Below are 22,119 nucleotides of genomic sequence, written 5' to 3'. Positions count from 1 at the left end.
TAAAATCCCATTTGAGTGAAGTAAGTTCTATATTATTTTTGCACATCTTTGTTAGCTGTAATTAAGCTCAGACCCTCTCCCTGTTTTTTTCTGAAATGCATGGGATGCTATAATCACAAAGCTGTAATTGACGGACCTGTCTCTTTCCAGCTGGTTTACAGAGCTGCAGGCAAGGAGCTGAAGACTAAATACACCTCCATCCTTGATACACCTGACTTCTTAAGAGCCAAGCAAGGACAAAAAATACAGAGCCAGGTGAAAAATTTTTACTGATAAAAAACCAATCAGGGGTTCCCTCTTAATATACTCTTAAAGTACAGTAAAATCTTCCCAGGCCATTTCAAAGCAATGTAGAATTCCTAGAGAGCACGTTTAAAATGACCGTTGCTCATTTTTAAGTGGCTATGAATTTTCATGTTGACATCTAATGGACATGTTCAGCTTTGTCCATCTGAACTAGAGCACTGAACTCTGGTACAGTTCTGTTCAAATTCTCTGAAACTCTGACTTCATCGGAGGAATAAATATTTTTATCCATCTACTTTTATTCATCATCATTTCTTTATTCATATAGTACCTCATTAACTGAGTTTGTGGAATTTTTAAATTTGCAGAACAAAATGAACTTACTCACCGGGGGAAAAAGACCTTATGGATGCTTTTACCTAACGCTAGGTCTGAATGTGGGGCAGAGAGGTCATTAATGTCACATGTGTTTGACTTCTTGGTTTGTGAGCATGTTACTGGCAGTTACAGAATATCAGGCGTACTGTTAGAGAAGGATAAACTGAGATAGTATGGAAGAGGAAAGGCCACATTAGTTTTTCCTGGGGAAAGTTGTGTGGTTATGTATACATTGTGAATTTACAGACATTTTTCTTTTTTTTTATTATTTTTTTTTCTTCTTGCTGCAGTACTTGTATGTGGAACTTGCCACAAAAGAGAGACCCCATCATCATGCTGGTGGTCAGACTCCAGCCTTTACACATGCTAGGCAAGTAAAGGACATGGTCAGCGAGGTAAGATATTTTGAGTTTTTTTGTTTGGTACCACTATGCTGAACTGTTTAGAAGTTTTATTTCTCATTTCAGTGGTAGTTTCAAGGCTCAAATCTGTTTACGCTTCATTTAGTTTTCTGTCTTTTAAGTTTAAGTTCCACATTTCCCTTGTAAGTTGTGGTAAAGGAGTACACTTTTTAAATATGTTTTAGTATTTTATTACATACCTGTTTCTAAGTGCTTGCTTGTGGAATCTAAGGTACGCTGGCTGCAAGACCAGAAAGACTTAGAAAGAGCTGAACAGCTGAGCTTGTTTCACAAAGTTTTGACAGAAGCACTTTGCAAGAATGACTCTGTGCACTCAGTGTAACACCCCTGGGTGTTAACATAATACCAGATTAGCACATGCTTCTAAGATTAAAGATATAACTTTTCCCTTTTGGTGTCTCTCTTAGAAAAAGTATAAAACCCAGTATGAGAAGATGAAGGACAAATACACGCCTATCCCTGACACACCAGTCTTGATCAGAGCCAAGAGAGCGTACCTGAATGCCAGTGACGTATGTAGACCATGAACACTTTCACTGCTGCTTTTTCTTGGTTTCTTTGTGAAAAGAACAGGAAAAGGATCAATGAGGAGAAAGCATGCAAAGCATAGAGTATCTCAATGTGGGTCATAAACTGGGTCACCCCATTTGCATGTACATTTCCATTTGATATTACAGAGATTATTAAGTTTTTACTTCATGTCACTGTAGTGCTTTTTTATATTTATTATAATTCATTTTCATTTTCCATTGCACTGAAGTGTGGTCTTACAGTAAAGAAAAAATAGATTTAAAGTAATTTGCTTGCACATGAAATCTCTGAATAGTGAAGACCGGAGTGAAATGATTGATGCTGGAGCCAGGATAGAATACCTTTAGCAGATTTCTTAATCTCAGTTTTGTGTTAGAAGTAAACTTGAATGTCACTGAGAATGTGCTCATTTCTTAATTTAGAAGTAGATTATAGAGAAAAATTATCTGAGCTGCTGCACATAAGGTTATTAAGGTGAAATTGATTTTTCCTTCAAGCATGGAATAGTGATTTGTGAGTTAAGGCAATGGCTAAGAGGACTCGACTCGTTTGTGAGATCTTTGCTTTATAGTTCAGATTGCACGTTGTATCCTGAAAGGATATGTGCTGGGCTGGTGTTTTGGTCTAGTGGTTAGTCTTACTGCTCTCTTAAGAATGACTTTTAAATACTGTAAAGGAGCATCCCAGTTCTTTTGCACAGTTGAATTTCTCCTCTGAGAAAGTCTTTCTCCAATGACTGGAATGTCTTCCAGGACATGGAAGAAGGAATAAGTCGTTTTTTTATGCCAAAAGTGGCACTTTTGCTATTCTAGAAAGTAGTCCTGTGATACATGGATGTTTTTTCCTCAGTCTTCAGTCTGAAAGTGAATAGGGTGAAAAGTTGCTTTAGATGTACCAACTCCTTTTCTCTCTAATTTTCACCATAAGTTTCAGTCAAATTGCAATTGATTGTAGGCAATTGCAGCTTCTTAAAATTCCTCAGGGCTTACAGATCCCTGGATGTCATTCCTAAGAGGTAGGAAATTTAACTAAAACAATTCCTGACAGATAAATATAATATATTCTTTTATATGTTATTTTTCTTACCAGTTGCGCTACAAAGAAACCTTTGAGAATACGAAGGGCAAATACCATACAGTGAAAGATGCTTTGGATATTGTCTATCATCGAAAGGTCACCGATGATATTAGCAGTGTATGTATACAACATTTTCATTCCTAATTAGTGTTTGTCATTTATTAACCTAGAATATGCCATTGATGCTATCATTCTATTTAACTGTGTCAAATAATTAGAAAAATATGATCAGCACTATTGATATGAATTTCTTTCCTTCTGTGGAATATTATACACTTGATTGCCTTTAGTGTTACAAAGGTGAATGCAAGTTAATATCATTTCCACTCTTTTAGTTCTGATGTTTCAGAAAAAGGAATGTCTTGAAACTGCATGGTCTAGAGTGTTCTGTTCTCAAATCGATTTACTTCTGTCTTCAATTTTCTTTATAGGTGAAATATAAGGAAAATTACATGAGTCAGTTAGGAATCTGGAGATCCATCCCAGACCGTCCGGAGCATTTCCATCATCGTGCAGTCACGGATGCTATTAGTGATGTGAGTTCAAATAGTTCCTGGATGCGAGAGGTTGAAAGTTGTAAGTAGGTTTCCAAAATGAAAACCAAGTCTTATTTCTTGAGAAAGGGAGGGCAGCTGAAATTTTTAAATTGATTTACACTTCCACCTGGCAGATCTGTGAAATGACAGAGGAAATCAGATGGCTAAAATTGCAGCCCGTCTCCTTCTGAAATTATCAGAACAATCTTAATTCATTTCAGTTGCATTTGCTTAGATTTGTTTCACCCCATAACAACCTTTAATTGTACGTATCTGTACATATACGATAACCCCTTAATTGTACAAGAATAAATGTTTATTAATTCACACAGGAAGTCCAACAGCTAATGATAGATTAGGTATGTGAAGAATCTGAGTCCATCAGAAAAGTATGAGTAGCTGTAACTTATTTTATAATGGAATAATAATGGATGAAGCTCTGTTTGTTACACCTTGTGTTGAGGTGCTGTTTCACCGTTGATCAGCTACCACTTGGTGCTGCTTAAAACCAAATCCTTTTACTTCTTTTCTAAAGGTTAAATACAAGGAAGACTTATCATGGCTCAGGGGCACTGGCTGTTACGCGTGGGATACTCCAAGTTTTGCTCTGGCAGAAAAGAATAAGGTGCTCTACAGTGGGGTAAGTAAAACAGTCTGAATTGTTGCTAATTTTTTTTAAAAAACATTTGCTTATATTGTAGATAAATTTTTGCAGGAGAATCCAATTCCGGCCAAGACATTGATGTGAATAAGTCATGGTAGAACCTAATACATAGCATCTAGAATTTCATTCTTACTAGAAAAGAAAACAGAGGCAAAACGATCTTTTACTTATCCCCTCTGTTCCTTGCAAAGCTATCAGCTCCGTAGCAATTTTTCTGGTGATATTAAGTCCAGCTTTAAAATGATGAAGATTTGAAATTTCCATTGTTTTCTTGATGCGATAGATCCATCCTGCAAACTGCCACATTTACAACTGGGTTTTGTTTGTAGATATGTTAAACGTGCATATGCAATAATTCTACCATGGTTTTGCTGCAGATTGTTTCTAAAATCATATGTTTCCATTGCCTTACCCTTCTTTGGATTAATGTTGGAATGGGGGTTTGTGTTTGTTTTTTTTTTTTTTCCTCCAGTGTAAGTACAAGGAGATATTTGAGAAGACTAAGTCTCAGTTTAAGTATGTAGCTGACTCTCCAATTAACCAGCATTTTAAATATGCGACTCAGTTGGTGGATGGGGTAAGTGTTAAAGATTACTGTAGAGTCTCACACTGAAGCAGTAAGTGTGTGTATGTTAATACCGAGTTGAAGGCTGATCTTCCTTACGAAATTGTAAATAAATCAAAATACATTCAGGCTTAAAGATGTCTTAAGGTCAGACTAAAATCACGACGAACAAGATTGTTCTTAGTGTCTGCCTGAGTATTAGGACGGGGCAGGTTTACAATACTTAAAAAGTGAAATCCTGACCCCTGTTCCATTAATTTTTCATTGCAAAGAAATGTCTTTGCTGACTGGTAAATAAATGCTGACTTAAACAATGCTGCTTGCTTAGTAACACTGATTGTTGATTGTCATGTGAAAACAGTATAGAGAGAATCACAACTGCTTCCCTGAAACACTGAAAAAACCCCTTTGTGTTAGATAGTATTATGTCTGAAGTTACCGTAGCTCTGTTTCCTTTCAGATATTTTGCCTTGAATTCTCCCACTCTGCTACTTACTTTTTCTTACTTTTCTCCTGCAGTGCTAAAGAAACAATAACCACAACACAGTAGCAAAGGGGGTTAATGAATGTCCCTGGGTTTGAGATTAAAATCACTAATGGTGTTTCTAGGAGCAGTGCTGCTCACCCACAGGACAAAGCCTATTGAAAAGCACTGCGTTCTACGTGAATTCTCATCAGCTTAGAGCTGCCATACACCAGACTCTGACGCTTTTCATTAAAGCAGTGTATATTTAGACTCTCACATTTTGGTATTTTATTATTTTTCACCAGACATTATGTTAAATTGTTTACCTGTCAGTAAATATATTACAGTATTATCTGTTCTAGATAAGAAAAACTCTTTCACAACAGATACGATTCCAGTACCATTGCTATCGTTTCACACTATATTTGATAAGCAGTGAATCAGAATTTGTTACAGAAGACTGTTAGTATTCAGTCTTATTGTTTGGTAAATAAGGAAAAATTTAATATGAGAAACATAAGTTAACAAAAATTTAGCAACAGGGGCTCCACACATTGAAATGAACTTGCCTAAATGTCTTCTGTCATATAAGTGATGGTTTTTATGATGAAGGATTATAGTTTTTGCTTACAAAATGTCTGATGATAATATAACACTGTATTTTACCCTTGCATCTTATTGTGTTCTCTTTGTACTCAAATCGGGAATCCAGTTTCGTACAGAGTTGCTTCTGCAGTTATTTTTCATGAAGAAAGTCAGTCATAAAATGGATTATTGAAAAGTGGGAGGGATAGAATATAGGCATCCTTAAATTTTAGATTAAGCCTTCCAGTGGAAATTTAGAAAGGCGTATCGTATTTGGAAATATTTTCTCTCTGGTGTTTTTTAATATATTTTTCTCTTTTGGATGTGAACGTCAATCTCAGCCTTTTAATAGTCCATGTAAAGAGGTTTCAATGGTTAGAACTATGATCTCTTTGTGTCTTCACTCTCTCTTAATTTGTTACACTGTACTATGCTATTCTGAGCAGAAGTTATATAAAGCTGCCTATGAGAAGCTCAAAGATAGGTACAGCGTTATTGTGGATGATCCTAGGAACCTCCTGGCCAAGTGGGGGACTACACTGAGCAGTCAGGTACCGTAGGAGCACTAGCTGGTGCTGCCAGAGAGTGCCTGGTTCACTCACAGCTACTCTGTCTGTGTGAAATGTCTATAGCTAGCAGTGTCACAGGTTTCACCTCTGATGTTGTGATGTTTTAGTTCAGTTGATCAGACAGTCTTTGTTTTGCCACCCAAAAAGAATAATTACTTTTTGAGTGAGCTAATGTCTACTGTATGTACTTTCTATTCATATATTGTGCATCAATTGACATCAGAAATCTAATGCCTCGTGAAGTCATTGGAGAGGTTTTAAAAAATGCATGTTGTGTCATGCATTTATTTTTATTACCTCTCTTTTAATGACTTCTACAAACATTATCCTCTTACTACTCAAGCAGCAGTGACAAATCTGAGGGCTTTTGAGTGCCCTCACCTTAGTCTATGATTTACTCATATCTCCCAAAAAGTATTTTTGCAATTTCTTTAATGGGATCGTGTGCAAATCTTTTAATATATACCCTTGTCATTCTTAATTATATAGATGTAAGTTGTATGCACATCTGAATGAATACATATAGTACCTTGCCTAAATCTCTCCACTCTCAAAGTGTCTGGGATCTAGAGCTGCGTTGTTGTTTATGGTGTTCACAAGTCTCTTTTGTGCTTCGTTGCCATTTGCATGAACAGAGACAATATAAATCCCTTGCCAAGATGCTCCTGCAACAAGGATGTAATGAAATTCTGAGGCCAGATATGCTGACAGCACTCTACAACACACACTTATGGAGCCAGGTAATATGAAGAACTGCTGCTGTAGGAGACCTTATATATACAAATCAGCTGCTTGGACTTCTAATATTTAATGCTTGGGAGTTCTCTAAATTTCTACGGATATCAGACTCCAGAGTTTTGTCGTTGGGCTTAATGCTGGCTATGATAAAATATTTTTGAAAACAGAACATCTGAAACAATATTTACTGCAACTTGGAAACAATATTTACTGCAACTTGGACTTCACTCAGCTTAGGCTGATCTTGCCTCCATTTTCTGCTGTCATTATAAATAATTTTTATGTATACTTCTATATAATATTTCACATACTTTCATGAAAAGCAGTTTTCCATACATTTCAGATAGAATATGTTAGCTATTCCTCATATTTTCCTAACCAAATTCTCATTCTGTCACCATTTCTTGGACTAACTGCCTCTCAGAACACAAGTCCCTTAATTCAGTATGAACATGATTAAGTAATTTGGGGAGTAGATTACAACGTTTATCTACCACTCTGCCTGAGAATGGTGTCAGACTGTGCGTAGATACAGAACAAAGTCATGTCTTACTTCTGAGTGCTCTTAGAAAAGGTATAGGTGCACAGGTCTGTAGTAAATCATGTTTTCTTTAATCCCTTTCTCTACCTTCTGCTTTTAAGCAAGACTAGCAGAGTAGTTCCCATGCAGTCACATAATACAGTTTATTAAAAAAAAAGTTACTCTCTCCTCTTGTCAGTTTTAATAGGAATCAGAAGGTAGAAAGTGAGTATGATTCATTTATCTGTTCATACAGAACAAAGAGCCTGATATAGTTATATTTCTGAGGATGCAAAAGAAAGTCTGTAATGACTCATATCATCGTGAATCATTAATTTTCCATATTCTACCTTCATTTAATCTGGATTCCAGCATATGTATTTTGGTTGTACCAGCTGGATGAAAACCTGGCTTATTTAATAACTTATACATATTTATTTCTGCTCTGAAATCACAGCTGCTAGCAGTAACCTCACTCTTCTCAATGATAAAAATGATTCCTGACTATGCCAATTGAAACCGGCATATAACATTTAAATTGTAAACTGGAAATGCAACAGTGGAAGACAATTACATGAGAGGGAAGGGCCTGTTCTCCTTTGTAACTATTAGCACAATTAACATTCTTCAGTAATAAGGTACTGAAGATCTTTACTAGCCATTTTTGTTCAATTTTTCCATGGGTTTCTATTATTCCATTAAAAACTCCTTGCAGGTAAGTTTGAGTGTGTTTGAAGAAAAAAAGTAGCACTTTGCCTGACCTGCATGTTCATCTGAGTTGACTTCATGTTATGATTTGTTGTTTCTGTATAATTTTTTATATTTTGTCTGTCGTAGTCCTGTTTCAAAAGCATGGGTTTATATTCTGATGCAAGATAGAGCATGGAAGTTCTTTTTAAAAAATATCTTCTAACCTCTTCCACCTGCCCTCAGGCTGTCTACAATGAATTTTCATTCTTGGTGTACAGTCTGTTCTCACTGAATTCTGTGAAAACAGATTTAGAGTCCTGAGTAGAGCAAGATGATCTTTAAGGAATTATCAAGATACAAATTCTGCTATCAAAGCCTTTAAAATAGCCTGGCATTATGATAATAGTCAGTGGATGTCTTTATCTTCTACTGCGTAAGATGTTTTACATTTCTCTTCATTTGGTGAATATTTAAAAATGAGATATTGTCCAGTTATGAATTTTAAAAGTCACTGATCTGCCAAGATTGCTTTTTTAGCTCAGCCTTGGAGACTTAGGGTAGCAGTGAAGCTTTTGCACTCAGTGAAGTAAATGTAAAATTAATCACACAAATAGATAGGCGGCCTCTTAGGCAAATAAGGAGTTTGCAAAGTTTAGCTCATTGTGCACGTTCAGCTTTCGTTGGCTTTGGTGGAAGGATTTTGCAATTTTACGTGTGATTCTATGAGTAAGTCCTGAAGATGTTTTCTCTTGATTTGTGTGGTTAACATACCCTCTTTCCTTTTTGAGTACAAAAAGGACTATGAAAAGAAGAAAGACAAGTATACTACGGTTGTGGATACTCCAGAACACTTAAGGACAACAAAAGTCAACAAACAGATTAGTGATGTAAGTGTGGTCATTCCCTTTCAAGCCTACCTCCTTCCCTGAATTCTGATCTTTGAAGTGTGATAATTAAGAAGATGGCATTTTCAGTAGTCCATTATGCAATGTTTCTCATCTTGATTTTTTTCAATTGACACTAATAATGCTGAGAAATAATACAATTTTCATCTTCAGATTATTTACAAGTTGGAATATAACAAAGCGAAGCCTAAAGGCTATACTACAATCCATGATACGCCGATGTTACTGCATGTGCGCAAGGTCAAGGACAGAATAAGTGATGTAAGTAAATTATCCTTCTCTGTGCTATCAAAAAGACACATAATTAACTTTTTACTTTGGTATGCAAGACTTTTAACTCGTATGTAACACTGTCATTGAAAAATAGCATCTTGTTAGAGTGTATTGGTTTTGTTTGCATGTAAAACTCTGTACGTACTTAAGACTTTTTTGAAAAACGCAATAGAGTATGAAAGTATTCAGGAAGTTTTTCGTGTAACATTCTTCTGTAGCTCTTGGAACATTTTTGCTGGGGTAGAGCAGCCCTCACTAGTAATAAAAGCTGTGAGCTGCAACTGGTATCTAATTAAAGTATGGATTTGGAGGGTTTGTTTCTGGGTTTTCTTTCTCTATTGGCTAGTGGCTTTTGTGGAGCCTTGAATAAAGTACTTAGTACATTACCATGTTTATTCATGTCTTCTAAGGGTATTGTGAATATGTAAGGTAAATACTCTGATCTAAAATAAATACGTGTTTTGATTAAGGGGCAATGGAAGGATAAATACAAGAGAGAGAAAGGAAGATGAATTGGATAGAATAATACACAGGATTTGGCAGTCCTGGTCCTAATGCCTCCTCCTACCCTAGGCTTTCTCTCTTACCTTTGTACTGTTGTTCCTTAGATATCCGTAAATAAAATGAGGATACCAGCACTTCTGTAGCTCGGTATAGTACTGTGAGAATAAGTAGTGTGAAAGTCATTCAGATGCTGCATGGATTATCTATATAATGAGGAAATCTAGGAGGAAAAAAATGACCATACTATCCAGTTACTAACGTGGATCATTAAGAGACAAAGATGTTCAAAAGCGATCTGTGAATTGAAGTACATTTTTCCGGTTCCAAACTGATTGCTGAATTTGAGATTCTATAAAGGAATTTTCAGAAAGCATTAAATGTGCCTATCAGAAGATAAGTTTCTTGAAAGCATTTCTATTAGGTGCAAAAAAACTAGAAACAGGCAGAATTACTGTTCATGAGTAGATTTTGGTAAATCTTAGTCTGTGCTTCTTGGTGAGTTATACCTGCTACATTTTCTACTGAAAGAGAACTGCTGCTGACGAGGCCCCTTTCAGGCAGATGGTTGATACCAAGTGTACTGATATAATTTCTTTTTCTTCTGTTAGGAGTCTATCTTGACAGGAGCAATTTTTAATATTATGTCTTTCGTATTGTTGACGATGATACTATTTTTGTAAATGTTTTTTATGTTTGTCTTTCTTTCAGCTCAAGTACAAAGAAGTGTATGAGAGGAATAAATCTCACTGCAATGTCGTAGCAGATTCAGTTCATATCAAGACTCCAAGGCATGCTTACAAGCTAAACAGCAATGTGAGTTCAGTACTTTAATTTTATTATGGATAGTGTTTGGGACTGGCAGTGGAGATCACAAGAAATTATTCTGAGTTCCATTGAAATATTTTGAGCTTGGACATTGCTTCTAATTCTTATGCTGCTTGAATAAAATATATGTTAATTTATTTCATACTACAGTGCTCACTCTTGCAAGTTGCCCTTGAGGTCACGTGAGGCTTTTTGTATGTCACACATCTACTGTTCTTCTAGTCCCCCTCCGTTTTCCTGACAGAGACTTATCTGTCCCAGAAATTCTCTGTGATGATGTTCTTGTAGACAAAGTAAGCGCTTCATGGGAAGCTTTCCTGTGTTTCTGTTATTGGTGGCCCAACATCCACTTCAATAGGCACAGAACTGAAAGCACTCACCTTCTTCAAAGTCATGACATCCCAGTGACTCCCACTGGATTGTATGTGATTCAGAGGAAAGACCTGGTCTGATGTAGATGCACTTTCTTACCTCTTCTCCCTTTAATCGGTACAGATCAAAAGAGAATTCACCTCTTTATGAATGTCATGTGTAAAGTACACAACTTCCAATTAACTTCATTTTTCTTGTTGTTTCACCATAAACAGCTGGATTATAAGAAGAAATATGAAGCAGCCAAGGCTCATTGGCACTGGATTGCTGATAGACCTGACTTTGTTCAAGCAGCCAAGTCATCTCTGCAACAGAGTGATGTAAGAAAATCAGAACAAACCGAATACTCTCTTTCCTCACATCTCTTATGTTCAGATTAAAAAAAAAAACAAACAAACAGAAGCAGAAGATTTGAGACTCTCTTTTTTTATGTCTTATTTTTTCTTCCTGCAGTATGAATACAAGCTGGACCGGGAATTCCTAAAGGGATGCAAACTCTCTGTCACAGATGATAAAAACACAGTATTGGCCTTAAATAATGCCATTTTGGCGAGTGATGTAAGTGCTTGAACACTCTCTGTTTTCGTTCTACTAGAACTTTACCTGCTATATAAACTACTTTATTGGAAATGTGATTGGATTAAGAATGAAGCTTTGAAGAGTTGTTCTCAGTCTCTGTTCATATTTAATTTGACTTGTTAATTTCATTAACGAATTGGCAACATCTGAATAAATTTGGTCCTGTAAATGTCACTGGCTTAGTTCATGGATTAAATAAATATTCAAAGCTGACATTGCCTGGCCACCCTAGACCTTGGGTATATCTCTGCATTCCTGTTATTGAAATGAAAATATTATCTGGAGAAAACAACAAAAAAAGCTGCAGATATAACTTTTGCCTAACACAAAATGTCTTTCATAATTACTAACAATAAGTTAATATTCAATATTCAATATATTAATAAAATTCCAAGTGAGAGTGCTAGAAATATATAGACTGGAACGATTATCTTGGAAAACATCGAAATATGGAGTTTTCTGCAAACTTTTGCACTAACAAGCAGGCACAACTATAGTAATTTATTTTTAAGTTGCCACAAGACAAGGTATGCATTGCTTAAAATGATATCTTTTCTTCCTGCTAGATAAAATACAAAGAGAAGCACAACAAAGCTCGAGGAACGTACCATGTTGTTCCAGATACACCTCAGATCCTCCTGGCTAAGAATGTCAGCTCTCTTGTATCTGAGGTAAAACATCGGACAGTTACTTATTATTTTTAAGTACATCCTTTTAATACTGGTGGAGAATGGTGAACACAGACGGTGCATTGCTGGTTTTTACCTCTTTTTATTCTGTGCTTTCAGAATAAATACAAAGAACACAGCAAGAAGCAGCTTCCACATGGGTCTTATACAACCCTGCCGGAGACACGAGACACTGCTCACGTGAAAGAGGTGACCAAGAATGTCAGTGAGGTAAGTACCGTATGTGGTAACCGTTCGCGGTGAGATTATTACCTGCTGCCTATAATTGATTAGACTGTTGCATGTTTTAGTACACATGCAACACATTCAGACTCTGATCGTAAAATGCCCAGGGAGTCAGAAAATAATAATTCCTACCAGAATGAGACTTTAACAAAGAGGTAAACGCATTTTATTGGGAATCTGTTTAAATACACTGGAGAAAAATGACAGGCTGGAGTGCTAATGGGTGCCTTTAATTCAGATTTTATTTTTCATAGAACACAGTTTAAACACAAGTCACTATTTCCAAATAGCAAGCTTTTGTAATCAGAAGTGCAAATGATGACAAACAAGCTGGGGACCATACATGTTGAGACACAAAAGACTGCATTTTATCTTTCTTAACCATTTCAGTGAGCTTATTTCCAAGTTGTGGTAGCATTTACCTCCATGTGAAATTAAAAAATCACACGTGGCCCTTTTTTCTCTTAACAGACAAACTATAAAAAGAAGTTTGTGAAGGAGAAAGGCAAGTCTAATTATTCTGTCATGCTGGAGCCTCCCGAGGTGAAACATGCCATGGAAGTTGCTAAAAAACAGAGTACAGTAAGTTTGGCTTGTGTTTTCATGAATTAAGTAGCTTCTGTAAGGAAATTCAATCACAGTCAGCTGACAAAAGGAAAAGTTCAGATACTTCTGGATTTGCTCCGAGCCTTCATGTTCAGGTATAATTCTGAAAGATAAAGATGCAAATATTTACAAATGTAACATCACACTGAAATAAAGGATTTCCTTGTAAATCACATTTCTATTTAGTCAGGTTTAAAGTAATCTAATGCAAATCACACAATAATTTTTTCATTCCTTCGAATACAGACAGAATTGCACATGCTTATTTCTTCATTTGTAGGCGGCTTGCAAAAAGAGATTCCCAAATCCATTCCTTGTGAAATGAGATTTTAAAAAACTCTTAGGCTCTTTCCCAGAAACATTGCTGTGACCTTATTAGGTATATTCCTTGTGAACAAACCTCAGTAATTTTCTTTCCTCTGTCTATCATTACGAATTAGATTGAATATAAGAAAGATGCCAAGTCAAAGCTCCACTACACACCTATAGCAGATCGACCAGATATTAAGAAAGCAACTCAGGCTGCCAAGTTAATTAGTGATGTAAGTGGTTTTTAAATCTTTTGTATAATTCTTTATCAGTAATTTTACTATTAAAACCAATGTCAGTAAAATAATTAAAAAGGGATGTCATCACTACTAAACTATATTATTTTTTTCTTTGTTAGATTGAATATAAAAAGCGTGGAGAAGCTGGCATTGGCGTAACCATGCTGGGACGTCCAGATATTGAACTGGCAAAGGAAGTGTCCAAGCTAACTAGCCAGGTAATAATAAAAAGTTTGTGAAACTTTGAAGCAGGGAGAGAAATCAGACATGTTATTAACTTACAGAGGAATACTAATATTATAACTGAAATTATTTCTAGATTAGGGGATAAGGGAATATTTTAAAGCGAACATGTTAAAGCAAAAATGAAACCCCAATGTAAGGTGTTTCTTTGTTACATAAACATTGAACTGAGGGTCTGATTCTGCTTACAGTGATGTCAGATGCGATTCACCACTTTCTTATAGTCATTTATAGCCGTGCAATGCAAACAAGGCTGGTGAAGTCACTTTCCCACAGACGAGGCTGGTAGACAATTGTGCCCAGACGCTGACTTCAGTGGGAACAGGAGTGACCCCTCTCTACAGGCCGGAGAGAGGAGTCAGAGAAGTGGGGAGATGGGACGTTTAGTTCCTCTGTATTTTGTTTGTGTTCTTTTCTAATACTCACTTGCTTTTAATTCTTCTGTCATCTCTAAAATCTTTTTATGTTTCTGTGTTCTTAAAAATGTCATTTATAATTCTACAATGTCCAGGTTCCAATTTTTGTGGAATATGGAAAGTTAAAACGTAGAAGTATACAGGTACCTGAATAACTCTGTCACAAATCTATATATTCTGTTAATGCTGAAAACAGTTGGTATGCAGAGAATTAAACTGGCCTTCTTACAAGATGCTGTTGGTTCACAGGTGCTTGGTTGAGTAAATCTGTATGTCCTAAAGATTAAAACCGAGGACAATCATTGCCTCTACAAACAAGCTGATAGTTTTCAAATAAGGGTTGCCTAAAAATTAAGGATTGTTGGAATTAGAAATAATTTTTTTGAAAAAGTTTACAAACTCTAGCACCTGTCTCGGTGAAATGGACACAAATATGTCGCTTATTCACTTGTGTGGTATATTTAAAATAAAAAAAAAAATTAAAATAGGCACTTGCATACAAATGTAATTCTCTTACCTTAAACATTTTTAATAACTTTAAACTTTTTAATAGCTTTTCTACTGACTTACTAAATGTCAGTAATGGACATATAGAATCTCCTTAAAATGATGCTGTGACAAGATCTTTTAATTAGTAAGACTGAAGTGTTAGCCATGTTCTCTTTTTTTTTTTAATCATCTTTTCTGGGTATTGGCTTTAAAAGAAGCAGCCTTTTACCTAATTCTTATCATCCATCCCTTATGAGATGGACATTCCGTTTCTTTCAGCAGCTTTCTTTCTACTTTGTGCCTTTGAAAGAATCTTCTATTTTGAAGTTAATATGCTATATTAATGGAAGCTTACTTTACTACAGCGGTCATGTTCTCCTATCAGTCTGAAGCATGTGCTCTCTATTTTCTGTGATAATTTTTTCTACCTGGACCTCAGTTCAACTTGGTTCTTTCTCACCAGTTCGCGCTTGAATCCTGTAATTGTTTGCATTTCTGATCTTGCTTTCTTGCTACGCATTACAGGCAGAATACCTCAAACGACATATGAGAGGGCATGGAGCTGCATCTTATGATACACCGTGGATGAGAACCTTTAAGAAAGCTAATATGCTAAGTAGTCATGTAAGATAATTTTAAGTGGCGCATCTGGGAATGCCATTTTTGTGCATCCGTCTCTTGCCTGCGTATGATCTTACAATTCCAAATTGTTAAAGGGTTTATGATATACCAGTTGCCCTGGTGGTGTGTCAGAGGCGTTGAATGTACCAAAATTTGTGAGATTGCTCATTGAGATGTGACCTCCTTTTTTTCCTCTGGAAAGACGATGCATGGGAATTCCGTGGGTGGGGAATTTGTCTCTTTCAGAAATACCACGTGAAATGTTACTATGCCCTTCGTAATGGTTTTTGAGCTTCCAGTGTTTTTAATGGAAGTTTCAGATGCACTCATACAATGTCAAAACTTGCCTTTTTCACCCCAAAACCATAAAACCAGACATATAAGCTTGAGTTGGTTTTCCTGAAACTGTGGGGAAAAATGGAAATACGTGTGTATGAGAAACTCAAATGGTTCTGGTAATTTTCAGTGAACAGTCGTACCATAGCCGTTCCATTCACACTAGAACTTCATTTCAACTATTCGAACTTCTATTTAAATTTAATTTAAACTCTTCTGTTTACATTGTGCTGGAATGGCATAATGGAAGCATAGTGCATGACTGAATCCACCCCAGAGCCTCTGAGAAATGTATCCTGTGGTGATTTGAGGGTACACAGTTTCTTATATTTCTTGCCATCTCAAAACCTTTGGAAAATAGAGAAACGATGGCTGCATAGCAGTTTTTGAAGTGGGAGCAGACAGATCTGTGCCATTTCAGTATTTTACATCTATTTCCAAATGAAAAAAAGGGGGATTATGGGTCTTCCGTATCTAGCCATGACGGCTGCATGTAACTGTCGCATGTTTCAATGTCAGCCACCGTGTTTGTCACGGTTTGTCACAAGAATCTTTTCAGTAGAACCAAGGATTCCTAAACTGAACAACTGAACTACAAGAAAAAGAAGAATTTACGTTTATTGCATTCAGTGATGAGATCCCCCTGTCCCATGCTTTTTCTCCAATATTAGCCAGTTCTCTTAGTCTTATAAAAATGCTTTGATGAGATTAATTTGATCCTGAGATAAAATTAACTGTTGTAGAGGCAGTAATGGAGCAAAAAATAGTTGGCATAATCTTTAACTTTTTTTCTCTTAGACATTTCTTCACATAAACTTCTTCTTTGTAAAGCATTATGTCCAGTTTGTTTATCCACTTGCCTTTTTTCAGTTGGATTTCATCTTCCTGCCTGACATGTTTGCTTTTAATTTTGCGTAGATCTTTCAGTAACATTTCTTCTGGGCTTAAAAGTGAACTCTTTGGCATGATGGCCTGATCTTGATTGTATGTTGCGTGGCTTGCAAAACTTAACAGATTTTAGTATACTTCTGCTTGACTTTAATTTTTGTGCAGTTAGAACCGATGCTGATTCCTTTATGTCAAAAATGTTAATATTCTTTGTTTTCCTACAGCAGCTATATCATTTGTGGATTTGTCTCTTTCACTCTGTGTTTTATCTGATTGCTGGCATATTTCACAAAGCAAAAGAGCAACAGTAGTATCCAGCATGAACCATATGGTGCTGTATGGACAAGAATATGACAATGAATTCAAGGTGTAAAATGTGATTGTGGAATGTGATTTAATTCTGCATTCCATCATCTTTCTTCTTTTACTAATATAAAATTACATGTTTACATTTCTGTAATTGTCATAAAAAACCCTCTAGCATGAGTCAGCTGTTCCTCAACTTAGTTATCAGCTCTTCAGTATTTTATTTCTTCCATTTCAATTTTCACATAAATATTGCTTGGGAGATCAGGGGTTTTTCTGAAGAGCCATTAATCCTTTTACCTCACCAGCCACAGTCTTATATTCTCTGCATGCTTTTTCTAAGTATTATCTTGGTCCTGAACAAGATCAAATTCTTTCAGAAAGACTGAGGACAGTTGTTCGGTTGTTGTTCTTTGGACCAGGGATGGGGGTTGCTGGCTTCTTTAGTATACAGTATCTCCAAGGAAATGTGGATTATTAAACAGAAAGAAATGTTGCCTCGCTTGTTGTTGGACCAGGCAGAATGCTACTACAGGAAAGACATGACAAATCCTCAGAATTTGTCCACTGATGTTTACTCTAATGGTGAAGAGCATACATACTAACTATGGGATCCATTTAGATAAGCCAGAACTTAATCTTTAATACTTCAAGTTTTTCTTGCATTCTTCAGTAATTCTTCTGAAACAATTTTATGCATGTCTGATTGCAAAAAAAAAAAAAAAAAAAAGTAATAAACCCAAATATTCCTAATGGACCCATCCTTTTTGTAGGTTTACAAGAAATAGTTAGGAATTAGCCTTTAGCTGCACCTGCAGCAGTGGGATGGGACAAGTCATGATGGATGAAGGACTTGCCCTTATTTAAGTCACTAGCAAAACTCTTATTCCTATCAACATTTCTGTGCCCTCAGCCTGGGTCTGCTGGAATATTACGGCTCCCATTGCTGTGGTTTACCTGGCTGATGCTAATATGGTTTGGAAGTGTTCCTAAGCCTCTTGCATAATCTAATTCCTGGTAATTAATTGTGTCGCTATTCTGTTTGTGATCAACATCCTTCTTCATCTCTGACTTATGCAGAACACAATATGTGTGTAAGAGTGTATATAAAAGTATTTGATAAGTTGCCATCTTCAGTGCTCGTATGTCTCGAGGTACTTTCTAAAGCACATGTTTCTCCAAGAAGTGCATAAAAAGTTCTTCTAAATACTCTTTGTACTTGTGTATACTAGTTTTTGTCTCTTTGTGAAAAAGGGTATCTTATCTATGCATAGTTCCCATCAAGTGAGAAATTCGTCATCTTCAAGAGTCAGAATTTAGCTGTATTTTGTCAACATACTTCTCTTGACTGTGTCTGTTATTTTTACAATGAGGAGATGTAACCTGTGCACTGAAAGAAAAATTGCAGGTGGTATTTTGTAAATACAGATGTATATTTTCTTTCCGTGTCAGGTCAGCTTTAAAATAGCTTTTATTCCAGTGGATGCCTTCAAGTTACGACATTTTCGTTCTATGGCTTACAATCAGCATTGAAGTAGGGTCTCTTTGCCTTCTGCAGCCAAACAAGTGAGTACTCAAGACCAGTTGTAATACCTGGTTGTCTTTTAATTTAGGTGAAATACAAGGAGAATTTTTCCAAAGAGATGGGTAAGAAGCCAAAGTATGATTTAAAGGAGGCTAAAATCTACAAGACCATGAAAGATGCTCACAACATGGCTAGTGAGGTATGTTTACTTATGCTTCTCCTCAAGGGAAATTCAAAGTTTCAGATTTCTTTAACAAAGACCTCCTTTATGTTATTACATATATCCAACATCACAGGTTTTATTAGCAGTCTCCTTTTCTGATGTTGTTTGTCCTCTCTTACCTGCAGGTGAAATACAAGGCGGATTTAAAGAAACTTCATAAGCCCGTCACGGACATGTCTGAATCGCTGATCATGAACCACGTCCTGAGCACAAGCCAGCTCGCCAGTGCTGTAAGCTCGTTAACCAATCCCAGATCCGTTTGATTTTTCCATTACTGTTGAGTCCATTCTGACTTGATCTCTGCTAACCATTTCTGTAAGAATTACTCCCTTTGTTATTGGTCATGGCTCATCACCTGGTAGTGATCTCTTCCTCTACTTTCTAATGAATATTTCCTCGTTAACTAGCAACTTTGCCACATTTGACCTCTGGGAAGTGAAATCTTCATTAGCTGTAGAACTGCTAATATTTTAAATCCTCTAATAATTTTTAGTGGATTGATTCTTTATTACATTTTAACTGATTGCATTACACTAACAAATACCGTTTTCTTCTTTTTTTACTTTTTTCTTTACTGCTTACTATATTTAATATTTTTCTTTTTTTCTGTTTTTTTCATTTCATGTTTATGTTTAACACCCCCCTGTTGTAGATGTACAGAATTACACCTAACAAAATACTTGATGATTTTACTGAGAAAAGAGAAAAATCATTATTGCCTGGCACAGCCTTTTCATGTATCCACTGTGTTTTCCTTTTTCTTTTTCTTCTTTAATCCTCGTTTTGAAAAAATCTTTGTTGCAATCTAAATGGCGAAAAAAAAAAACCAACAACCTGTTCTTCCCCATCTTTAGAAGTCATATCTGATACTGGGAGTTAAACTTCTTGCTTTTGTTTTGCTTTTTGTATTTCTAATTTCTCTTTGATGTTCCATTGAAGTGTTGCTTTGATTGGACCTAAGAAGTAAATTTGCTGAGGGATTTTTTTTTTTATTGAGATGATTTTTGACACCTTCCCTTCAGTACCAGTACAAGAAGCAATATGAGAAGAGTAAGGGTCACTACCATGTGGTGCCAGATAATCTTGAACAGGTTCATCTAAGGGAGGCATCAGAACTACAGAGCCACGTAAGTTGGTCGTGTGTTTCTCATTAACCCCACTCACTGACTACCAGTTGCCATCACTGGAGTCATCCTAGCAAATTCTCCAGTATATAACAATCTCTGTCCGCTTTATAAACACTCCACACCTGGGTAAACAAGTCAGTGAGAAATATTTGCACATTTGCAGGATTAGAACACATATAAAATATCTGCGTGATTTCTTCATTCCAGAGTAAATCTCAAGGTTACTTATGTCTGTTGTATATGGATCCTCTTACACGGTATAAGAAATTTATCAGGGTGATTTTGCCTATAGAAAAAAGGACCTGGTGACCACAGAAACTGGAAATTGAAAGAAGTAGGGTTGTTACTGACAGTATCTTTTCAACTGCTTTATCCATTCTAGCCTCAAGTGATACAAAGGAGAGCTCTGCCATTCTTTTTCTGCATCCAGTATTGCTTTAACCAAAACTATACCTGCTGCTGCTATTAAATGTATCTGACATTTTTTCCCTCTGGAATACAGCAAATGGTGATCATTCCAGAGAAATTCATACTCTGATTTGATCTCTAATCCCTTCTGTTCCAGGTGTTCATTGACTGTAAAGTAAGAGAGAATTTACTGCTCGAACACAAAGGGCCATAGTTATTGTTCTGTTGCATGGCATGGAAGAGCAAAAAGGTTACATAGCAAAGGACTGTAAGAAAATGGTTGTTAATCAGTTTGTAGTTGAAGTTTAAGTCACTAGTTGCTCCAGTTTGAGATCCAGATCTGCCTCAGCCAAAGACATAGCATTACTTTATGCAGCGGTCTGAAAACTCATGCCCTAAAGGCTGGATAGTATAACTTGAAGCAAGAATATCTTCATCCTTGTGGACATTTTGTTTCCTGGACACTCATGCACAGAACTAGTTAGCAAGTTGCTAAGCTGCATCTTTTCAAGCCCTGCCACTAACGCTCCAGCAGTCCATTAACATGTAACTGGCCGAACTCAGCCAGGGTCCTGAGCAGTCTGAGTGCCTTCAAGTTAGATTTTTACAGCTACCTGTCTTCCTTCTTGTGATCAGTAAATTCTTGAAATCTGAGCTGACACTGCTTATTCTCTGCAACAGGAAATAAATCAGTAGGGCACACACATTTCCCTGCAAGCCTGACCTTTGTTTTTACATTTTATGGTCAATAATATGGATTTCAGGAAGGTAAACAATATTAGATATTTGGGTTTTACCACGCATCTGTTGACTAAAGTAGGCGCATACTAGTCAATGAATTGGTTCCCTGATTATTTAGGAGGATAACTTTTTTTCTTTTCTCCTCAGGTGAAATACAGAGAAAAGTATGAGAAGGAAAAAGGAAAACCTATGTTGGACTTTGAAACTCCAACATACCTTACTGCAAAGGAGTCTCAGCTCATGCAGAGTGAGGTACGGTTAAAATCAATACTGAAGACTAAAAACCTTTAAAATTTATTTTTTATACTTAAACTTTCACAGCGATTTAGACAGGCAATTATACTTGCATCTTGTGCATGCTGATAGACTGAAAAATTATAGCTATATCATATTCTTTATATTGGTTATGAAATACTGCATTTAAAATTCATGAAGCTTTCTCATGTCATGATGAAGTGTATATTATCTGTAATTTTTCATCAAGAAGCTATTAGTAACTGAAGCTTAAGCAAGGCTTTGGGTCTTTAGAAGAAGTGTAATACAAAATACGTTTCACTTAAACTTTTGCAACACGAGTATAGTATGTGTGTCGATTATCATAGTCCACAGAAAGATCCCTGGTTATTCTTTTCACCTCAGAACTCTATTTTTGAGAAACCCATTTATTTCCTGTTTGTCTCTACTGTCATAGTGTTCTTCACTGACCTGTCATTCTTTTCCTCTACAGTTCTTTTCTGTTTGAAGTATAATCTTGTTCTGTCACAGGTGAAGGCTTATATGTGCTGAAAAACAGTTGTATAAGGCCATTAGTCATTATGTTTGAGTGATTCCATTGAATGTTTTCTCTGCATATACAAATAAGTAGAAAAAGAAAAAAAAAAAAAAAGCAGGGTCAGGTGATATTTCCATTGAAAGTAATGAGCTGTTTCAGGGGCTTTAGTAGCAACAGGATTTATTGCTTAAGCTGCCCGCGGCACTGACTGTAGCAGATTGTCATTGTGACATTAATACCAAACCACTGCTCCATCCTCCCAGTGTTTTTTCACGGAATTAAAAATAATGTAATAAATATTTGCTATTTTGCTTTTTTTCTTCTTACTCTCATTAGAAAGAATATAAGAAGGACTTTGAAGAGTCCATTAAGGGCAGAAACCTTACTGGCTTGGAGATTACACCATCCTTATTACATGCCAAATATGCAACCAAAATAGCAAGCGAGGTAGCAGTTACTCTGTGCTTATTTCCTCTGTCAAGTTAAATAATTCCACTAAGTGTTCTCAGCA

At 36.2% G+C, this 22,119-nt stretch overlaps 1 protein-coding gene across 1 annotated transcript in view; it reads left to right on the top strand.

Moving 5' to 3' along the window:
- Window positions 1-22,119, top strand: part of NEB (nebulin) — a 130,558-nt gene that overhangs the window by 86,823 nt on the left and 21,616 nt on the right. The window contains 25 exon segments of the mRNA XM_009884033.1: window positions 3-20; window positions 151-255; window positions 915-1,019; window positions 1,454-1,558; window positions 2,667-2,771; window positions 3,086-3,190; window positions 3,726-3,830; window positions 4,327-4,431; window positions 5,917-6,021; window positions 6,675-6,783; window positions 8,774-8,874; window positions 9,046-9,153; window positions 10,378-10,482; window positions 11,082-11,186; window positions 11,320-11,424; window positions 12,012-12,116; window positions 12,234-12,344; window positions 12,831-12,941; window positions 13,406-13,507; window positions 13,633-13,731; window positions 18,426-18,536; window positions 18,686-18,790; window positions 19,583-19,687; window positions 20,984-21,088; window positions 21,945-22,055. Coding sequence (XP_009882335.1) covers window positions 3-20; window positions 151-255; window positions 915-1,019; window positions 1,454-1,558; window positions 2,667-2,771; window positions 3,086-3,190; window positions 3,726-3,830; window positions 4,327-4,431; window positions 5,917-6,021; window positions 6,675-6,783; window positions 8,774-8,874; window positions 9,046-9,153; window positions 10,378-10,482; window positions 11,082-11,186; window positions 11,320-11,424; window positions 12,012-12,116; window positions 12,234-12,344; window positions 12,831-12,941; window positions 13,406-13,507; window positions 13,633-13,731; window positions 18,426-18,536; window positions 18,686-18,790; window positions 19,583-19,687; window positions 20,984-21,088; window positions 21,945-22,055 — 2,556 coding nt within the window.

The sequence above is a fragment of the Charadrius vociferus genome, unplaced genomic scaffold, assembly GCF_000708025.1.
Source record: "Charadrius vociferus isolate BGI_N301 unplaced genomic scaffold, ASM70802v2 scaffold434, whole genome shotgun sequence".
NCBI lineage: Eukaryota > Metazoa > Chordata > Aves > Charadriiformes > Charadriidae > Charadrius > Charadrius vociferus.
This window is presented reverse-complemented; position numbering and strand designations above follow the sequence as displayed.